The sequence below is a fragment of the Falco peregrinus genome, chromosome 10 (genome assembly GCF_023634155.1).
Source record: "Falco peregrinus isolate bFalPer1 chromosome 10, bFalPer1.pri, whole genome shotgun sequence".
In the NCBI taxonomy this organism is placed as follows: domain Eukaryota; kingdom Metazoa; phylum Chordata; class Aves; order Falconiformes; family Falconidae; genus Falco; species Falco peregrinus.
The window spans coordinates 24,019,124-24,039,918 of NC_073730.1; the positions used below are offsets into that span (position 1 = coordinate 24,019,124).

The 20,795-nt window shown below is 45.5% G+C and overlaps 1 protein-coding gene across 12 annotated transcripts in view; it reads left to right on the forward strand.

The window, feature by feature from the left end:
* RNF220 (ring finger protein 220) overlaps window positions 1–20,795 on the forward strand; it is a 232,738-nt gene that overhangs the window by 192,925 nt on the left and 19,018 nt on the right. For all 12 annotated transcript variants that reach the window (XM_055814906.1, XM_055814905.1, XM_055814900.1 and 9 more), the window contains 4 exons: window positions 5,924–6,020; window positions 6,975–7,061; window positions 8,732–8,787; window positions 10,512–10,590. In XM_055814906.1, coding sequence (XP_055670881.1) covers window positions 5,924–6,020; window positions 6,975–7,061; window positions 8,732–8,787; window positions 10,512–10,590 — 319 coding nt within the window. The remainder of the gene's footprint in view (window positions 1–5,923; window positions 6,021–6,974; window positions 7,062–8,731; window positions 8,788–10,511; window positions 10,591–20,795) is intronic.

Consider the following 20,795-nt stretch of genomic DNA (forward strand, 5'->3'; position numbering starts at 1 on the left):
ACGTGCTGGAAAGGGAGGTTGGGCAGAAGGGGGTCACTGCAAGGAGTGTAATTAGCAAAGGCCAGTTCTGGAGATTTACGGGAGGCTTTTTTGTCTTCTTTCCTGAAACGTGTAAATTACCAGTGAGCAAAATGAATGCCTCTTCCCAGCCAAAACAGGCCCCAGTAGAGCTGCATGCCCCCGAGATGGATTTGGATTTAGACCCACTTCACAGAATTTACTCAAAATTCTGGATTTCTAGAATATATCTAATATAGATTTGACACCCACTCCACCCCCACTCTTTGGGAGCCAGACAGGAGAAATGCTAGTTGTACAGATGAATTTGATCCTCTGCATGAGCAGCATCCAGTAGCTGCATTCATAATGGTTGTGCAAATAATAATACTAACATCTTAGGTTTGTTCCTTAGTCTTGTTTGGAGCGATAATTGAACATAATTGAACATATACAGAACACCTGGTCCCCAGAACTGACTGAGCAGCCCGGACAGGAGCTGAGGAGCAGCGGTGGGGTGCGGTAGGTCTGTGCTTTCCTAGCTGTGCTGATGAAACTTGGCTGTGGTCATCTGGGTCTGCTCTGAGCTGGTTGTCTTTACCTTTCTGCTCCCGAGACTGCCAGTCTCTGTGTGAGCTCATGCCTGCGCAGGAGCCGGCAGTGCTGCCAACACCTGAAGTAGCATATGTTGTCACTTTGACCATCTGCTACTGAACATGATGGAGAAAAGGAGGGACTTGAATGTGAGGCCCTTTGTTCTGTGAATCTGCTTATATATCATGTTAATGACTCTCGATCTTAGCTTGAGCCACCATTCACTTGAGAGATGCTGAGATGACCGGTCATCGGGGGGTGGGGGGTGGGGGTGGGTGTTGCACAAAGGAGGTGAGATTTGAGAAGCAGTGCAGAGGTCAGAGAGCATGCTTAGGCATAGGGGATGGCTTAGGGGAAAAAAAGTGCTATGACATCTTACAAAAAGGGGAAGAAAAGGATCTCTGATGAGATTTATCTCCAGCCATTATTAATAGGCACATGGAAGAAAGTGGGAAGTGTTTTCCAGTCTCCTTCAAGCTCAGCTGATTCCTGTAGCCTGCCAGTGCCTACAGCCTGGCAGCAGCAGAGAGTCATGCGAATTTTTCTGCTTTTCAGACCTCTGAGTCAGTATTTCAATAACACTGTTGCTTGCGTGGAGTACCTAAATTTTTCAGAAACTGCCTTGAATTGGTGTTCAGGCAGGCTGCTCCGAGGCCAACCCAAGCAAAGCTGTGTACACAGTGCTGGAGGGTGGCGGGCGCTCTAGGTAAGTGATCTTGATAGGTACATTCTGATTGATGGGCGAGTTTGTCTCCCAAACTGTCACAGGGTTTATAGAGGTGCCACTCAATACCAGTGCTGGAATTGCTTGTCAGAGCACCTGGCTACAAGAGCAATGGGGATTGGAGACAGAGCTGTAACTTTGTTTTTTCTCTGCTTAATGGCCCCAGCATCTGACCTGCCTGCTCACTCCTGTTTGTCTGGACCTTAAGGAGGCAGCTGGGATTAAGATTGTCAGAGGATTGTGCTGCTTTAGCATTGGGAAGCTAATTGTATCAGGGCTGGCAGCATATGACGAGCAGTTGCCTCCTACCAAATGCATGGCAAGAGCAAAAAAAAAATCTTCCACAAGGAAAAGGAAAGATATAGTAGAGTCTGTATTTTGGGTGGTTCTTTTTTTTTTTTTTCATCTGAAAGTAGCATTTTCAAATCCACATGTGGCATTTCGTTCCTCAGGCCTTAGGTGACTCTCCTTGTAAGAGTCGCAGCTGCTTCTGTGAATAACAGATTGTGTCTCTTGTGAATTCTTAGGTCAAACTCACAACTTAACATTCAGTTGTTCGATTTCACTTTGTTAACACATTAGGATAAAGTTCTGGTCCTGAACATTGACCTCTGGAGAGCAGCACTGACTTTAGAGGTCTGCTCTAGGCAGCATTGCTGATAGCCATGAATTACTGTGCGACCTTCAGAAGCTGAGCCTTGCTGGAAGAACCCTTCCCCACTCCCAGTGCACGCTATTGAATTGCAAATAACCTGAGTGTGATGGTAGGGGGTCTTCTGGAAGCTCCTGTTCTCCTCTAGTAGGTCCAGAACAATGCTGTTGCAAAGGCCATTTCTGCTTGACACCCTCCGTGCTCCATTTCACATTTTCCTTGCTCCTGGATGGCAGAGTACACTGCTGGCAGGACTGGAAGTTGTGAGCCCTCTTTACACTTAGGATCACACCTGCTTCTCACTAACTCAGCCCATCAGGCCTTCCTTGCATTTAGTGGTCCTCTTAATCCATTTATAACAGTACTTGTTCAGAAATCTGGTTTGAATGAGCCTGAGATGAATGAATAATGTCAAGCAGTTCAGACGTCAAATATTTGAACAGCTGCGTGGGTGTTTTCACTGGCTTTGTGCATGGAAGCAACCCCAGGAAGTTAGACAAGGAGGGTCAGGTTGAAATTGTGGCACCAAACCCCAGCCTGCTGGAATTGGCCTCAAAATCCATCCCTGCTGCAGATGAAAGGACATTAGGATGCCAGTGACAGGCCATTCGCTCCACAGGTGATGCTGGACTGAGCTTGATGCTGGACTGAGCTTTGCATCCTGTTCTTTGGTGTTCTCTTGTGTGCAGTGGCAGTACTGGGATTTGTGGACCTTTTGATTCACATAGGAAACATATCTTGTGGATTTTGTTTTTCCTGATTTTTTTTAAAGTGGCCTCTGAAGTCCTAAAACTCGGCACAGCTTACATTCAAAGTCTTTTCTGGGTTCACAGAGGTTACTTTGTTTAGCATAGTTTCTGAATCGGTATTTTTTTTTTTTTACTGTGTTGCAATGGACTGTACTTGGTCATGTTCAAAAAAAAAAAAAAAAAAAAAAACAACTAAAATCCATATCTGGTGAAAATCTGAGAGCTGAATCACCTTATGGTGGCTTCCTTTAGGCGATGGCCTAGGAGTCCTTGTTTGATCAGGGAAGAAAATTTACCCTTCTCCTGCCCCTCATCTTAACCTATGAACTTTTCTGCCATGCCCTCCTTTGTGACTGAAATGCTCTTTCAGATGATCCCAGTGTGTATCTGTCTTCATAACACGCTGTCCAAACCCTTCCCCTGCACCCTCCCTGCATAGGGAGGATAGTAGTCTGTTGGCAGTGCAGTGGTTCCTATTACAGAGCTAGATTCAGCAAAAGCTCTGGAGAATTTTCCTTTCAGACTTAAAAGGATTTTCTTAAATTCAAAGGTTTTGAGAGCAAGGACACCAGGATTGTGAAGTCAAGGTGCCTTTATTTGTTAACTGTATCGCAGTAAGCAGATCTTCTTTTCTTAAGCTCTAACCATAAACCACTAGTTGGCTTGAGTCACTTGGGAACAAAATTGATGGAAAGGTGCGTGTTTGCTGTGTGCTTGGCATCCTTGCGGAGAGAGGGACACCGAGAGCAGTCCCACATACATTCACTCTTTGGGGTGCCTTTTCCACCCTCCAAGGCACTTCCTCCAAGTGTTCATTGTCTGGCTAATGTTCAGATCACCTCTGGGACTGGCCAAGTCACAGCTCCAGCTTTGCATGATTTGTGTTTCCCACAGCTACAAGAAAAATGAAGACCTGTGTGTCCGAAGTTTATGGCCTTTGAGAAGTGATGGGCTAAAGTAATGCCAGGTGCAGGGGATGGTGTTACTGCAGGTTAAATGCCATGCCTGTAAATTACCGCCCCATCGCCCACTGTGACTTCCCAGGAAGCTTTGAAAGACTATCCAGCTTCTCTGACAGGTCTCTCTTACTCCTCTAAATCTTCTCCCAAACATTGCAATGAACTGAAGGGGTCAAGATTTACTAGATAAGCCATTGCAGCAAGAGAAGGTGGCTCATGACATGTCAGCTGGCAGTGTGCAGCCCAGTATGTGACATACTTTTAAAGGGGTCTGCTCAAGGGGGCTGCCCCAGTGACACTGCAGAGCTGACCTACAAGCATGGCACCTGCAGTACCTGGTGCAGGCGGTGGATGCTGCATTGTCGATGCTAGTTGTGTTACCTCTGCTAAAAATTAAGGCTGGCAATTACTTTGAAGTAAAAGGTAGTTTATGCTTCTAGGGAAAGGTTAGTCTTAAAATCATTGTCATGCTGCAGTTATCACACGTTAAGGACCTTCTTTATATTCAGGGAAGAGAAATATCAAATCCATATAAACAAATTTTATTGGGGTCTTAATGAATCGGTGAGAGCATCCGTTCCTCCAGAACGACAGTAAAGAACAGTGTCTGCATGGTGTCCTTGGAAATGAGACCTTCACCTTGCCCTGCTCTCTGTACAGTTGCAGACTGTTAGAAATACAGCCCGCTCTTCTGGGCTGGGAAAGTGCAAGTTTGCTGCTGACTGCATGAGCTTGTGTAAGTGTGCTGGTGAGAGCCCAGTGGGGTGAACAGGCTCAGATACCTGTAGCGCTAAAAGGACTACCCTAAGACTTGGCAGTGTCCTCATTCTTCAGGCACACACCTGGTATTCAGTGCTTCTACATTAATTTTAGCCTGTCTTCTGCATTTCGAGCCACCTTCACAGTGCTGAAATGTACCCCCTTTGGGGCATTTGTGCAAAGCCAAGGCCATGTATGTCTGCCTTACTCTTTCAGTGTTTGCAGGTGGGATGTGCTCCCTGGTCTAGCCACAGACTTAGCTCACCAGCCATCTGGATGTGCCACGTCCTCCAGGCTCCAGCATGTACCCTCTATCCGTGAGCCACATGTCCAGGTCTGCTGTTTGGACAGTGGGGTGCTAAGTGAAGGAGTGTACGGGAGGCAGCCAGAGCAACAAAATTTCTGTCTGCATTGCTTATGTTGCCCAACAGCTTAGATCTGCTGCAGAATTGAACGTGAATGAGGACCTTGCACCACCCTAGGATTCAGGGGATCTTTGCTTAACTTCCACTCTCATGGGAGAGAGCATATCCAGTTTAGATGTACTCATAAGGAGTAAATATGTCTTCCTTTAGTTTCTCTTCTGTTAATGAACCTTACGCAGCAAATACCACGTGAAGGTTCATCGTTGTAGGTGTCTGTCTGCAGGTTCAATTAAAAGAAGCCTGGTTACAATCAGCAATAACACAGTCAACAAAATGCTTGGGAACCAAAATACATTTATGTTTTGGTAGAAGGTGGCAATTGTTACCCAGTTCAGTCTGGGGTGGAACAGTTCATACTTGCTTCCTGCTGAAGTTGGAACTGGGCTCATTCCTGATCCACCCGTGTTGGAAGTGCAGGACTCTTATTGATTTGCACTGCAGTTTGCTTACATAAGAAGTGCTTGTAAGGAGCTGTTAATGACTGTGGAGTCTGATTTTTTTTTTTTTTTCCTCCTAGAATCAGGTTTCCTATTGTTAAATGGTTTACGTCTTAAAAATCTCAGGCATGACTAAATGAATTTAAAAAAGAAAAAGGTATTTCTAATTGTATTTTAGCTTCTGCCTGCCCTCTGCATCTGAATTGACTAATTCAGAATGTCCCTGTGGTCTTCTCTTACCTGCTAGTAGTGTAGTTTCTGTGTTAACCACTTCTGTGAAAAATCAGTCAGTCTTCCCTGTTTTCTGTGAAAAATCAGTCTTCCCTATTTTGCTTCAATTTTCTTCTGCCTTTGAGAGGGACCCTTCCAGTGCCTTCAACTAACTTGTGTTGAGACCAAAAGGTCAAGGATATTTTGTTTTCAGCATTGAGGGGCATTTTAGAGCATAAAATCCAGAAGTTAAAGCATTTCTGTGTTTCCTGTGCAGTCTTTGGAGATGGTACCTTTTGTGAAGCTGTTAAGAGGAAAGGACAGCCTGCAGACTGGTGCTGTCACGCCATCCTTGGGAGATCTCCTACACTTCACCTCCAATTCAAATGCTTATCCCTGTGTTTTATTTTTTTCCAGGTTCTGGGTTTATCATGTGCAGTGGCAAGGAGAATCCAGACAGCGACGCTGACCTGGATGTAGATGGAGACGACACACTTGAATACGGGAAACCACAGTATCGTTTTTGAAAGGCTCTTACTGAGAGGGAACCTAGAGGTGCATCTTCAGCTGGCTTTCATACGGCACTGCCCTGGGTAGTTGTGGATAATCTGTCTCTAGCCCTACTGGATGTGGCACTGCCTTCTCCAATTGCCGTGTTATTTGAACTAGGAGGGATTCCCAGCTACACACTTTGAGATCCCTCTTTTGATGCAGCACTCCTTCAGACTGGTTGGTGAAGTAGGAGAGACATTGCAGGAGGTCAAAGTTAGTGTTTCTCTGTTCTGCTTCATAAGCAATCTGTTGTCTCCATCCAAGTTGCTTCCGTATGGATAGCTTTTCCTGCTTCATGAGCAGAAATTGAGTTTATTTTCTACAATACACCCCTTTGTTTTCAGGGGGGTTGCGCACTATTCACTTGCTGCTCTGAGAGGCTGTAAAACTTTCATTAAGGGCAGTTTTGGGGAACTTCTGGGAGCCAAACTCTTCAGAGAGCGCTCTGGGAGAGGATCTGGGAGACACAGCCATCAAGAAGAAATTCCTGCAAGGGTATTAGGCAGACATTGGCTCAGCTATGATGAGGGGGAATGTATAGCTATGAAATTAGATTTTATTTAAATCTGTACCAGCCTTTAAAACTGAATCCTCAACCCTTAGCCAGTGAAAGATCTCTGTACCTCAAACAGGAATAGTAGAATTGTGCAAGTTAGACTTGCAGAGGTTGAGGAATTGGTTTTCCCCTTCTAAGAGGCTGTGATGTTGCAGTCAAAAGACTTTTCTTTCTACCCAAAATAAAATTTTAAATCCAGAATTAAAAAGCAAACCCCTCCATGTATACCAGCCCCTCTTCTTTTGATGTGTCCTCAGTTGGAATGAATTTGTTCTGTATCCCAGATAGTGTCCTGACCATCTCAAAAGCCTTTCCACTGTCTGCAACGAGGCTTTACGTTCCTTAACCCCTTGTGCTCAGGTACACAGAGGCAGACGTTATCCCTTGCACTGGGGAAGAGCCAGGTGAAGCCAAAGAGAGGGAGGCGCTCCGAGGTGCGGTTTTAAAGTAAGTACTGACCCTTTCTAATTTGCTTTCGTTACTTTTGGGGAGTCTCCATTTGTGCAAAATACCCGTTCACTTGAGCGCAAGGATCACGACGAGAGGGACTTACAAAGTAAGTATCGTGTGATGTGTGGGTCTCCATTTCTACCCGTGCAGCGTCGCAAAGCCTTCCTGCACACTCTCCCTCCCTTAGCCACTGCACTGCACAGCCAGTGCTGTCTTCTCCCTGAACAGTGCTGGACAGAAGGTGAATTCTGGCAATGGTGAAACTGTGCTGTACTAAGGCCTTACGTGTCATTTTGCTTCATGATGAAATGTGGCCTCTCAGTAGTAGTATAACACGATGCGTGGTGCTGTCTGAATTGCATCCCATTATGTATGTGGGGTACGCAAACTAATTCCTTGGCATTCGGCTCTGAGGTTGGGGCAGGACACATGCTCTGCCCACATACATGTGTGGAGGATATAGGCAGCCAGCATTCAGGGCACTTGGGGAAGCATTTCAGGCAAATAAAATGAGTCTTAACAGGGAGGTAGGATTGCTTTCTAAGCCCTCTGCCCTGCATAAAACAGGGCTTAAATTACCCCTCTATCTCTTTGACTGAGTGATCCTGTGGGGTCAAGGTTGAAGTGATTGATAGAGCAGTGAAATGAAGTTTTCTTACTGCTTAGCCTGTCACAAACACTAGTTCAAAATTAGGTTCCACTCCATAGAAAAGTGGCATTTGCTGCACTGGATCCAAACCATTGGTCTGTTCGGTGCTTTGCTAACCGTGCTAGTCTGTAGGCAGGGCCTCAAAGATGCTGAAGCTCCTTCACAGCCAGGACAGTGATATTGTCGCAGGAGGGTATCGGGGTACCCTTTAATCAGTGGCTGTGACACTTAGTGCTTGGTGAGACCACTAAGGACCTGAGACATGGACACCCAGTTTCTTCACATGGCTCGCACCTAACACATCGTTCTGCTTTTTGGGCGAGGTCCTTGCGTGTCTCTGGACTTGTTTGCCCATCTCTAAATGAGGAGAGGTGATGTTGCTTGTAAGAGCACTTCGAAATTCTGGCAAGTTTCTGTAGAATTGCGGTAGGGTAGCTGATGCCTGAAGCATGAGCTTATATTACCTTCTGAGAGCTGATATGTTACCCAGCCACAGGTCTGCAGCCGGCTCTGCAGATCTTTCTCTTACAGTCTCTGTTACTGGCTTGAAAGTGAACGGACAGGGTTAGGAGTTATCGGTACTTCGATGCTGCTGTGCTTCAAATGGAAAGATGGAAAAGATGGGGCTTATGAAGGTGTAAAGTTGTTCTTAAAGGGGGAAGGTATTGCAACACAGAGGATTTCTGGTCACAAGTAAGGTTTTCTTCTTTGAAACTACATATTCAAAAATGAGCCTTGGGTCACAGGTGCTGTTTGAGAATTCCAGGCCTTCAGTCAGTATCACAACCACCACGTGATTCCACAGAGGTTGCAGCTAGAAGTGCAGGTTGGGAGAACACTGGTGGAAAAGCAGGCCAGCACAAAAACACACCTGCAGCAGGCCAGCCACTCAAATTTTGAAGCCTAGACTGATGGATAGAAGTATTGCATGAGAAATAGTGGGTGGAAGGGGTAGCTTTTCCTGAGCACCAAAATTTTCCATATTCAACCTTTAGCATTCTGCCCTTTTCTCTTTTAGTGGTGGCACACCCAGTACTCGAATAACACCGGAGTTTTCTAAATGGGCCAGCGATGGTGAGTGTTGAACTTGTAAATTATTAATTTGTATGCTACAGGAGGGCAGATAGATATTCCATATCTTCTGATTGCCAGTAATTAGGCAAATAGTAGTTACAAACGCCCTTGCACAGTACCAGCAGATGTGTATGCACATACAATCACGCTATCTTTTTGAAACTTTACAGCACAATTAACTGTAGCCAGTGGCAGCTGGGGGAGTTCCCAAAAATGCAACTTTAACTGGCATGGTAATGAGAGATAGGGATTGGATTGACTTGCTGTCGTGTCACTAGCAGACAGACTGCTGTGTCACAGGGGGAGCCATCAGAGCTTGACTATGTGATGGTGGTGTTCGGCTTCTGGGGGTTTAAACTATACAGAGACATGTTGCTTGGGGTTTTTTGCAACTGCTTTCTTATCATCTTCCCTTTTTTAAAAGGGTATGCTAGAGTCTTGTGTCATGATCTGTTGGGTGGGTCTTGTCCTTGCTGTCCTCTGTATAGCCGGAAAAGCCTGCAGCGCTGAAGCCTGCACCTTTAGAGTCACAACCCTAGGATCTGCCCTACTTCATGACCTGTAGTTGAAAGCTCATAGCATTAAGGGAAGGGGGGGTGTGTGTGTTAAACCCATTCAGCTGCCAGGTTTTTTTATCATGCCAGCAGCACTGGAAGTGTAAGCAGCAACCTAGTGGAAATATGAGAATAATAAAACCTGGCGCTTTCCAGCTGTAGATGCCAAATCCATTTCCAGAGCCGGGCAGTGCTGCTCTGGCTCCCTTAGGAAGGGAACTGAAGCTCAGCGACCTGAAGAGACTTGTCCCAACGATTTTGTTCTCTGTTCTGTTACTGTAATGCTTTGGGCATTTGATTCCTAGCCTTGAAAGTACCTACAAGACATAACCTCTTGCCAGTGAGGGAAATAAGTGGGTAGAACCGGTTTTGCCAAGGGCATGATGATTAAATGGAGAACATAGGATAACTATCGCAGGCATTTTCTTCTGTGGGATAGGCAATCGCATTTATTTTCTGTGATGTGAGAGCACTTGCTTGTAGGTGCGTTCAGCTTCAGTAACTGCAGCCACCGGGATGATGAGGAAGCAGCCCTGATGACACTTGCTATGAGCAGTTTTCGTCATACCTTTTCCCTGAAGCCATGGTGCCGAACCAGCCTGGGGCTGGCCCCAGCACAGTTCATCTGGCTCATCTCTAACTGGTATCTCACACCCCCTCCAGTGCTGGGAGGAGCCGTGGGACGGCTAGCACTAGGAGAGCTATGAGCAAGCTGTTCTGTCATACTGGTTACCTGGCATACATTTTTCTCCCTTTATGTGTCTGAGGGGTCTCCAGAAAAGGGAGAAGCTGAGAGGAGGATCTGGGCTGGGTGAATTACGCCAGACCCACCTTTCTGGAAGTACACTTTGCCTTGGCAGCTGCATCACACCTTTCTGAATTAAATCCCGGCTTAAACAACTGGTACATCCGTAAGGGTCAGTTACTATGAAGTGGAGAAGAGGGTAGGGGTTGTATCTTCAGCCCTGAATCATAGAAGTGTGGTGTCCAGTGAGAGGGCCTCCCTGCTAGACAGGGCCACGTAGCATCAGTCTCTTCTCTCTCTTTCCGAGAATCAGCATGAAAATGACTCATCAAAGTCCTCTGCTTCTGAAACTGTAACTTGCTCAGACTGTTTCATTGCAATGATCAAATGTTCTCTCACTAATTTGTCTGTTCTTCCCTCAACAGAAATGCCCTCAACGAGTAATGGTGAAAGCAGTAAACAGGAGACTATGCAGAAGACCTGTAAGAACAGTGACATTGAAAAGTGAGTGTAAAGTGGATAGCTTTCATTTTTCTTGATTCAAGGAACCGTATGTCCCATCTGGTGTTCCCAGAAGCAGTACTGGTTTGAGGGTGAACATACTTGAAGCTTTTACCACTGAGAAGGAAGTTGTACAATGGTGTCCAACATGAAGCCTGAACTTGGAGCTGTTGGTGTCCTGGCTCGGTGCTGCTGTGTCCATAGAGGGCCTGTAGGGAGTTCTCCCCCAGGTACCTGTGTGGTCCAGTACCCAGTGACAAGGAATTGAGCACAGCTTCCAAAGGTCTTCTCCACTCCAAATTGCTGCCTTTTAGAACACGTCGATAGATATATTCATGCTTTCTACCATATTCTAGTTATGGTGGGTTTTCAAGTATGTTGTGTGGTGCGTAACAGCCTAGACTAGAGCTGGGACTTGATGCGAGGTGAAGATTCAGACTCACTTTAACCAGACGAAAACAATTGGCTTGTCAGGCTATGCCTTTTTTTGTTCCCCCTGCAAGATTTCAGCTATCAATATATCATGGGATCCTGCTTTTACTAGAAAAGTTAACTTACCACTGCATCTTGGGTTTTGAGGACAGTCCTTCACATGGTCTCAGTTCTGTTTTCTCCATGGTACCTGCATGTTCCACCCTTCATCTCTCCAGCAAAAGGGAATCCCAGAAGCCCAGTAACTTGGCAGAAGCCTCACTGAGAGAATTTCTTTTCCCTTAAGATACAGGTTTCAGCTTTGAATGATCGCTAACAGAAATAATCTCTCAGTTCCTGAGTTTTTTTACCTGCAGTCCTTTCAGTTGATTCAGAAGTTTTAAGTCCCAGTCCTTGAATATACAACGTGCAGAGGCTCCTGGCCATCTGCTTTCCTGTCCCTTTCTGCTCTCTGGATATCCTGCAGCCTAGTCCAGGGTAGAAACAAATGGTTTTATCTGCACTGTGCAATTGAGTAATAACCTCTATCCTCAGCCTCCTTGCACATGCTCCTAGGGTAACTTACTGCTCAAGCAGATTCGATGATCCAAGCCTAAAACTACAGGCTCTTCACTGCTGCTGTGGATTGCATTAATTGGGATGGAGCAGCGTTTAACTTGATTATTGCCTGACATAAAATGTTGCCCCAAGATAAATGAGAGAGAAAACAGCTTCAGTAAGGTGGAAGCAATGAAGTAGTTGTGGGTTTTAAACAGACAGCATTTACTTTTTGGGGATGAGATCCATCGATAATTTGGGATCCGGAAAAAATGGTTGTGTTAAGATGACTTTACAGGAAGTTTTTATGTTTTGAGGGTTTTTTAATGTAGTTTGTGCTCCTCCTCCTGCCCCTGGTCCTGTCTCAAGGCGTCGTGGCCCTGGCACATTTCATGATCTCTGGCAGTTCAGCTTGGCAAAGCACATGTTCACAGTCAGGGATTAACTGAGGAAACTCCCTGCTGCAGAGGAAACTTTAACACTGCTTTGCTGTCTTGGCACAGGCTTTTTATTAGCATGTCCCAAACATGGGCTGTCTACTGTTTGATGCTTCTCAGTGAGCAGGCTCCAGCCAAGGACCAGTGAATCTGGGAGCTTGCAGGTCGATGCAGAAGCAGTTTTGTCCTTAGAGGGAGCCAACCATTGCATGCTGTCTTGATGGCAAGGACTCATCCCTTCTGCCCTCATCTGTCAGCCTCTGTCTCAGCCACTGCTTGGCTTCCCTTTGGGCCTCCTGCCTGTCAGCCCAGCAGCCCTCCACCCTCCCAGATCTGCTCCTATGGAAAATCTTTAAACTGCGGGAGCTGAAAGGATTTGACATTTTCCAGAACACTTGAGCTCAAGTGATAAAATTGACATAGCTTTAATAATCTGATCAAAGAGGCTTTAGCTAGCACCTTTTGAAGGATCCCAGAATCCTTTCCAAACAACACTTGTGCTAACACTGCTGTGAAGCGGGGGGAGTGTGTATGCGTGTGTGCACGTGTGCCACAATAACCTTGCCCCAGTAAAGCTTCAGTTCTGCAAAAAGTCAGCAAAACCCACTAGAAAATACAGGGAAAGCCTTAAGTGTCCTGCTGAATCTTCCCAATAATGTTGATTTTTTTTCAAAAGTAGTAGGGAGAGATTTTTATTTAAGGTGCTTTATTTCAACGAGGTTCAGAAAACAAGATGGTGTTTCAGGTGGAGAATTTCTAGCTGTGTTTTTTTTCCACCCCTCCTTTCCTTTGAGATTCATGTGTGATAAATAGTTTCTGTCCTGCCATTTAAGAAGTCTGAATGCTCTGTGTGCTTGTCTGTGTAGAGGGGTTCTGTTAAATTAATTGATAACAGGGATCAGAGCTAGAAGCCTACAGAAAAGGAGGGGGAAGGGTTTCACACTGTCTGTCTGCTTCCCACTCCACTGCTGAGCCATGATATATGGCGACCCAGCCCAACAGGCTAAATTGATTCATCTCTAGTTCCTGTTTCTTAATCTGGAGCTAAATTGGTTTCATTTTTCTTGTTTTGGGTGGTGCTTACAGGAAGTTTTTGGCAGCATCACTTTACTTCATTGTTTGTAACTTTAATTTTTGCCTTTAAATCTGAGCATTATTGATTGGCATGTTAAACCCCGTGTAGCATCTGATTAGCATTTTTAAAATTGTCCAGAAGCACATGGCTTACCACCTGTGTCAGCCATACTCTCCATTTAGAGCAGTGGCTAATAGAGTTAGCAGCGATCTGCGTATTGATCCTTCTCTCATAAGAATGACGTTCCTTCCCCCTCCCCTCTTCCAAAAATAAGTCTAGGCAAGGAGAGCGGTGTGGATTTGCTTGTTTGGTTTTTAATCTGTTTAATACAGTACAGCAGGCGGTCCTCCTTTTGGCATGCAGCTAAAGCTCTTTGCTTGAGCAAGCTGATTTATTTTAAATTTGTGGAAGAGTCTCTTGCATGTAGAACAAGTAGATGGAGTTTGAGGTAAGTCTGTGTTTGTTGCCCCGCTCCTTGTGCCGTGCCAGGTCATCAGCAGCTTGAGCAGGTTGACCTCATCCGTGTTGCGTTAAACTTCAGACAGCAGCCACTGGTAATGAGAGAGGTGGTCCCACTTCTCCTTCTCAGCACTGCGGAGTGTCTCATCCCTGCTGAGCTTTTCTAATCTTGCCAATGTGAGGTATCTGGGAGACACCTTGGGGTGCTGAAGGCTCGTGGGGAGAAGTAATTAAGGATCGCACTGGCTGAGCTCTGCCACAGTGGTCCTCGGCAGACAGGCAGAGCTCAGCTGGTGCAACGCTTATTTACCTTGACTCAAGATGCAGCTTTGCTCGGAGAGAGCAGCCAGTTCCTAATTGCCCAGGTATCCTCCCAGACTCCTCCGCCAACGTTGTACTCTCAGCCAAGGCACTGTTGTGCAGAGCGCAATGCAAAAAGCACCTTTCCTGCAGAAAGTCTTCCTCCCCCTTCCCTCCCGAGATGCTGCCTGCAAGGGTCTGGTGCCATTTTGAAACTGAGGTTCCCTGGGGTTAAAAGCCAGCATCTTAATTCAGAGTGCCAATGTTCAATTTTGCTTTCTGCCACCAGACTAGATTGCAGGCCAGCAAGAGAGTCTGGGTTAGTGGCCCACTGGGTCACCTCCCATTTGTTTTCCTCAATTTTGTGTTGTCATAAATTCATTCCAGCCCGTTGTGGTTGATCAGTTTATCTCCGCCGGGGCAGGGAGCGCTGCGAGCATGATATATGGCACAGAGCATTGTAGCCAGCCTCTCCATGAATCACTCCAGATGTTTGGTGTCAGCCCCAAAGCAAACAGGACCCGGCCGCTGAGCGTTGACTACGATGAGCTCAGTATGGGAAGAGACATGACGTATGAATGTTTATTTAATAATTCTCTAATATTTCCAGCGGAGTGTGGCTGTGCCTTCTGGGGGAGGTGAAAGGGGGGGGAGGTTGAAGAGGGAAACTCTAATCTGTTGGGGTGGGTCATAAATCAGGCAGACAACATCATTAATCAGGGATGGGACAGAAGTGGAAGGAGGTGGGACTGGAGCTGCCATCCTTGGTGGGAAGGGGGCTGTGCTCCTTTTTTTTTCGTAAAACAAATCTTGTTTCTGATTTCGCTTGGCCCCAGCCGCGCTGCCCGCATAATAGCAAACCCGGACACAAGGCTGTTTAAGTGAGTATGCTACCACCGCTATAAACCTTGCGATACGAGCCTGCCAAGCATTAAATCCCTTTATAATTATCTTCTTTATATAACACTTCATGCTCATCATGCTTCATTGGATGAGACGCTTGTTGGGTTAAAAAGAGGGTTTTAGAGACAAAAAGCAATTGTGTTTGTTTTATTTTTCCTGTCTCCTCTTTCCTCCCCTTCCCCCCCACCTCACCTCTTTCCAATCCAGCTGTTCCGAAAGCATTGGCTCCAGAGGGGTTCTAGCACAGCAGCACAGGAAGAAGCATCAGTTAAAATTAAACTGGGGTTGTGGTTTAGGTTGGAGTCCTTGTGCAAAGGGTCAGGCATGTGAGAGCAGCTGGGGAGGTGGCAGTGTCTTGTCGCAGGGACTCTGCTCCCAGGCAGACAGGTCGAGACGGGAGCAGAGTGGGTGTGAAGCCAGAGGATTAGCAGAGGCCTGGAAGGGAAGGAGCTACTTAAGCTGGTGGGTCAGAGGGAAACAGAAGCTGTTGTGAATTTACACCAGAGGATAAGCGCTCCCCAGCCCTTCCCCATAGTGTCACACCATTAACAGGCTTTGGTGGGAGACAGGAACATCATATAGCGAAGACAGAATTAAAAAATTGAGTCATAAATGAACTAACCCTTTGTGCTCTGCAAAGAGAGAGCGTGCTGCTCCTCGTGGGCCCAGTCCTAGGTTAGCCCCTGTACATTTGAGACAAGATCCAGGAAACTGAACTGAAGCATGGGATTGTCAGAGCCAGGCTGAGAAAGTGTTGCTGGGCTGTGCTGCTTGTGTCCAGATTTTTATCTTTTGTAGGTTTTACTTCTTCCTTTTAGTAGTATGTGCTTGTCGTGTATACTGGCATTCAGTGTTGAAAGGGTGCAATAGGCAGATGCTCCATTTCTTTATGAAGCGAGACTTTGGCATTACTTCATCCTCTAGCTTGTGGCAGTGGAGAGCACAGTGCTGGGCTGCATTTCTTTATCCTGCTTCCTCTTTTAACTGTTCGGTAGAAGGTGCATGTGCCAATGATGGTCTCGGACCTTATTACCACTGAAATTGTGTCATTGTCGTGGTTCAGCACAGGCTAGCGGTTAACGAAGCTCGGCAAGGCTGGCTGACTGTATGAGCTCAGACCCGGCGGAAGGTGGTGTCTCTGTTTAGTGCAGCTGCGTCCAGAGGTTTGGTCTACTTACCATGCCTTGGGGCAGTTTTCTGTAGATTTTGACATCTTCATAACCGGGAGGGACTCTTCTGTATGTTGAACCTGTGATGTTTTAATAGCAGAAGCATCTGCAAAGCCAAGGTGGCTGCCAGCTTTTGGGGGGCAGTAGCGTCCCTATCCCACAACTGGTGAAAACCCTAGGAAGGAATTCTGTTCCTGTGTTGGGGGCATGGTTTAGGCATTTTGCCATTCATGTCTCTTTGCCCGCCCCTTCTTTGCTTTTTTTTCTTATCTTTTTTTCCTTAGTTTCAGAAATTGGTGTTAACTTTAATTTGTGGAGTTGCTTCCTGGGAATGAAAAATCGATGGGGGGCTATCGCAGTGTGAAATTCGACTGTCACTATTGAGCTATAGAGTTAGCAAGATGTCTTAGAAGGTAAAAAATAAATCGTGGCCCAGCAAGTGCTCAGCTGTGCTATTTCAAAGGGGATATGAGGCTGATGGTCTGTTAGAGGCTACTTCAGTTAGATGGATGATGATTCCCTGTGAAATATTGGAGTTATTCCATAGGTAAGAGAAACTTTAGCTTATAAAACACAAACAGCTGCCTTCTAGCAGATGAATTCTGCCCTTAGATGTGCGAGCAGCTTGTCAGAGAGAGGACTCGTCCCTAAAATTAGCCTATTGTGTTTAACAACGTCTCTGATGGAGCATTGTAGATCCTGCTGTGTTCCTTCTGAAAATATTTTGAGGATGTGACTGTTTATCCACATCCCTTACCTACACTGCAAGAATTAAGAGGCAGGGACTGATTTATTTTTTTTTTGTTGTTGGAAATGTTTGTATGGTGCCCAGATGCTCTCAAGAGAAAAGTAACAGTTATTTTTACATAGGCTGCATTCCCTGTTTGGATGGAAATGTTCCTTTGAAGAGCAGAAAAGGGATCATGTTGTGCCCCATCCGCTGCCAGTTTGCTGTCGCTGTCGTGCATCTGTTGAAGGGCAGCCCTGGCTGCGCAGGCTGTCTGCATGCTGGCGCTAATAGGGCTACTGCTGTCTTTGGCACTTACTGACTATTGTGGCAGGACTCAGTAAGTGTTTGTGCTGTGCCAGCTGCTGTGTAACAACAGGGTGATTGTAATTATGGCTCTTGGTAGTTTATGCATTTCTTAGACTATAGTTAGTAAGTGTAAATATGAAATAGTACCCAAAAAATACCCAGTTTATATTACTCCTCACTAAATCATGTCTGGGACAACTGTAGATTCTGTAATTATTTCTTGCACACTTGCATGCACAGTTGCAATACCGCTGAGGGGAGCTTATTGCTGGAACAAGGAGTTTTAAGCCACATTTAGTTGGAGCTTGGTAAAGATTTCCCAAGGAATTTAATGACAGAAGAATTCATTGTGCTTTCCTATCTCTTCTGCAACACAGAATCCAGCACTGCCTTTACAGAAGCAGTGTAACAGCAAGTAATGTAATCCGTGTAGTTTAATATCCACGTTGATTTTTTGCCCTCGCTTCAGTGTCAGTGCTTGTCCTACCCTTACTCACTCCCCACCACTGCAAGGCGCTGCATCCTATTCATCCATTCACCACTTCTTTCCTCCTTTTTGACAGTTTCTGTCCACAAAAAGCTGCTGTTTCCCACTCAGTTGCACAGGCATTCCTGCTTTTCTGTCAGATAGCCGGCTCATGACCTGTCCTTCCTCTGCATCGCTGGTTTCCTCTTCTAGCTCTGGGACCACATTTGCTTATGCAGTACTGTGTCGTGGCCTTCTTTAATAGCCTCATGTTTCTTTTTGAAGGCATGATTACCTTAAATGATGCTAATTCTGATCCTTTCTTTCCCCGTAAAGGAAACAGCAACAGTGTAAAAGTTCTAGGGCGGCAGCAGCAGTTGTAGGAAGCTGTCTGGAGGATGTGTTATCGTGTTGCCCTTGTGTACCTCCAATCAGCAGTCATGAATGGAAGTTCTGGAAAGCATATCACCTCCATGGTAAAGTCCTTAAAAGGCCACAGATGAATCCAAGTGTTGCTGTAGTAGCATAGATATTTCCTGTTTATTTCAGCCGTTTGGATGCAGGCCATGGGAGTAGAAGGCATTTCGTTCTGCGCAGAGGCTGGGTGCAAGACTCGGCTGCGTGTCCAACCTTCTGAACACGTTTCAGCCTGAAGAATTAGCTATTCCTCTTTCACTTCAGAGATATTTTAGAATTTTGTGCCCTGATTGTCCAACCAAAGCAATAATCCCAGACCACATCCAGGCCACAGTAAGATGATGTGTTACAGTTGCCATAAGTCTTCCACTAGAAAAATATACCTGCCTAGCTATATGTGGAGCTTGGTCATAATCCAGACATGTTTACTTGTAGATGGAGGCAAGTTTCAGTAGGCTGGAACCTCTAATCTGTGTGCCTCAGCAGGGAGAGGAGCTGCATTTTCCATTTCCTCTGTGCATGCCGTTTGTGGCCCTGGCTTGTTCTGAGCTGGAGACCATCATGTACCTTCACAGATCTGCTGGGAATACAATTAAGGTCACCAAGGTGAATGATACATTTGAAAAGTGAGCTGAGATATTAACACACATTAGATGTGCAATTATTTCTATTTAGGAAGTTTGTTGAGAGGATCATTTTCTAACTCAGGCTGTGCTGCCTCAACAAAACCTTATTACAGCAAAATACTTTCCCGTAGCATGGCTTTTTCCTTTATCGCCAAAGCTGCTCCAGTAAAGCAATGGGATTGCATTTATTTTCTCTTTGGAACAGGGGACATAGTCTCTAAATCGAAATCAGAATGACCCATGCATTCTTTCTCCCAGCTTTCATGTCGAACCATAATTGCTCAAATGGCACATTTAAAATTTTGGCGCAAGCTCAGACTTTCACTAGCCGCCTTTTTAAATCAGTCCCAGTGGCCAGTGGATACTGCGTAGCCCTACAAATGCATCTAAACATGCTGACTCCGAGGCTCCTTCTATTCTGAATGATCAGTGGTGCCATCTGTCTCTGTTTTCACTGGGGCTGGGCACATGTGTCCCAGCGAAACACGGGCCAAAAAAAAGAGAGAGAGAAAGAGCCAGTGCCTGAATTTACTTCCCGCTTCTGTAAAGACATTGTTGGGCTCTGTGTTACAGAGGCGGAGGAGAGATGAAAGCATAATGAATTCTTCTGTCATTAAATTCTTTGGGGAATCTTTACCCAAGTCCCTACTAAATGCGACTTAAAACGCCTTCTTGCAGCAGTAAGCTCCCCTCAGTGGTATTGCGATGGTGCATGCACGTGTAAGAGAAATAATTCCTCTGCAGGGGAAAAAAAAGAGACAACATTTTTGGTTTGCATCAAGATGAAATTAGTCAGAAGCGAACTCTGAATTTGGCAAGCAGATGCCAGTATTAACAAGTTGTGCAAGCAAGTATAAAATAGAGGCGCTCGTGACTTGAGAGAGCCTCGGCATCGTGTGTGTGTGTGCCCTTGCATGCACCCCGCTCCAAATTCACAACTTAGAACACGGAAATTAGAATGGGGAACATTGCATTATTCATAACTTGGCAACCAGAAGCCAGGGCACTTTGCCAAAGTAAACTATTCTCTGTAATTACAGGTGAAGCAACGTTCTTTAATATCTTACAATACAAAAACATACATTAATCAAGGAAAGAGGGCTTTTTTTTTTTCCTAGAGGACAATAAATTAGCATCCTTGCCAATTTCCTCAATACATGTGACAATGTTTTACAGGATTATAAGTCAGCCTTTTTAAAGGAGGTTAGGCTAAAAACAAATAAACCCAATAAATGAGATTTTTAGCTAAATAAAGGGGAAACCAGCTCCTAAAAAGTTGACGTCTTGCCAGAAGATTTGCTTTTAGCACTGGCACTCACAGACTGAGGGTCTAAATGTCACAGTGTGATTTGACACGGCTCTACTGCAAACAGCTTTGCTGGGCAGTTTTCTGCTGCTAGGAATCTGGCCCCTTCTGCTGTAGCCAGCTCATCTAGTGAAATAAAATTGCAGCGCATCGTGCCAGTCTGGTAGCCCGCATGTTCTGGGGTGATTCACAGTCAATCTGCCACTGGTGCCTGACACTGGACTTCTTTCACAGACTTAACATACTGAAAATGCTTGAGCTGTGTCTGTTTCCTTTTAAAGCCACCTGTGACTTTTCAACAACTTACTTATCAGCTTAAGTGTTTTGCTTGCTAGTAACAAACTTTTTTTTTTCAGCTTTGTTATGTTCTTGCACTCCAATAAATGCAAAAGGCCTTTGTGTCTGTGTATCTCCCACTGACTTTAGTAATGCCAAAATAAACTGGCCGCATTGTTAGTATAGCGCTTGCTGCAGGTGATGCTTGCAAAGTCAAAAGAGGGGGCAAAATCTTTCACCAGGTTGAAAACAAGCAATTTGTGTCCCAGAAAACTTAGGGTTGTTTTTAGTTAGTGTCTGAAACTCAGATACTGAAGGAGTTGTGTTGAAGACACAGATACGAGTGAGAACCAAGACAGCATCATCGGGCTGTGACATTGCACAACGTGACCAGTGTCACAGCAGCTATGCACAGCATGTTACAGGCTAATTAAACATGGTCTCTTCTCTGAAGAAATTGCCCCCTCACCCAAACCTAAATTGGCTATGAGTGAAGGCTTGCAATTAAATGACTGTGCGCTGATGTTGGAGTCATTTTTTGGATCATTTTGTCAAGTAAAAGCAAGGACTGCAGTAGGCTTTCTCTTCTGCAGCATAGTGGTGGCTGTGGTAATCGTCATCTCTGGCTGGATGTGGCCAGGAGCGATTTCTCTGCTCCTGGAATCTTACTGTAGCTTGACTCTGCCTTCGAAGCATTGACCAGTCTGTTTCTAATATTTATGATATGTAAGCCGCTAGCGACCTGACCTCTGCCACTGGTGCAGGGAAA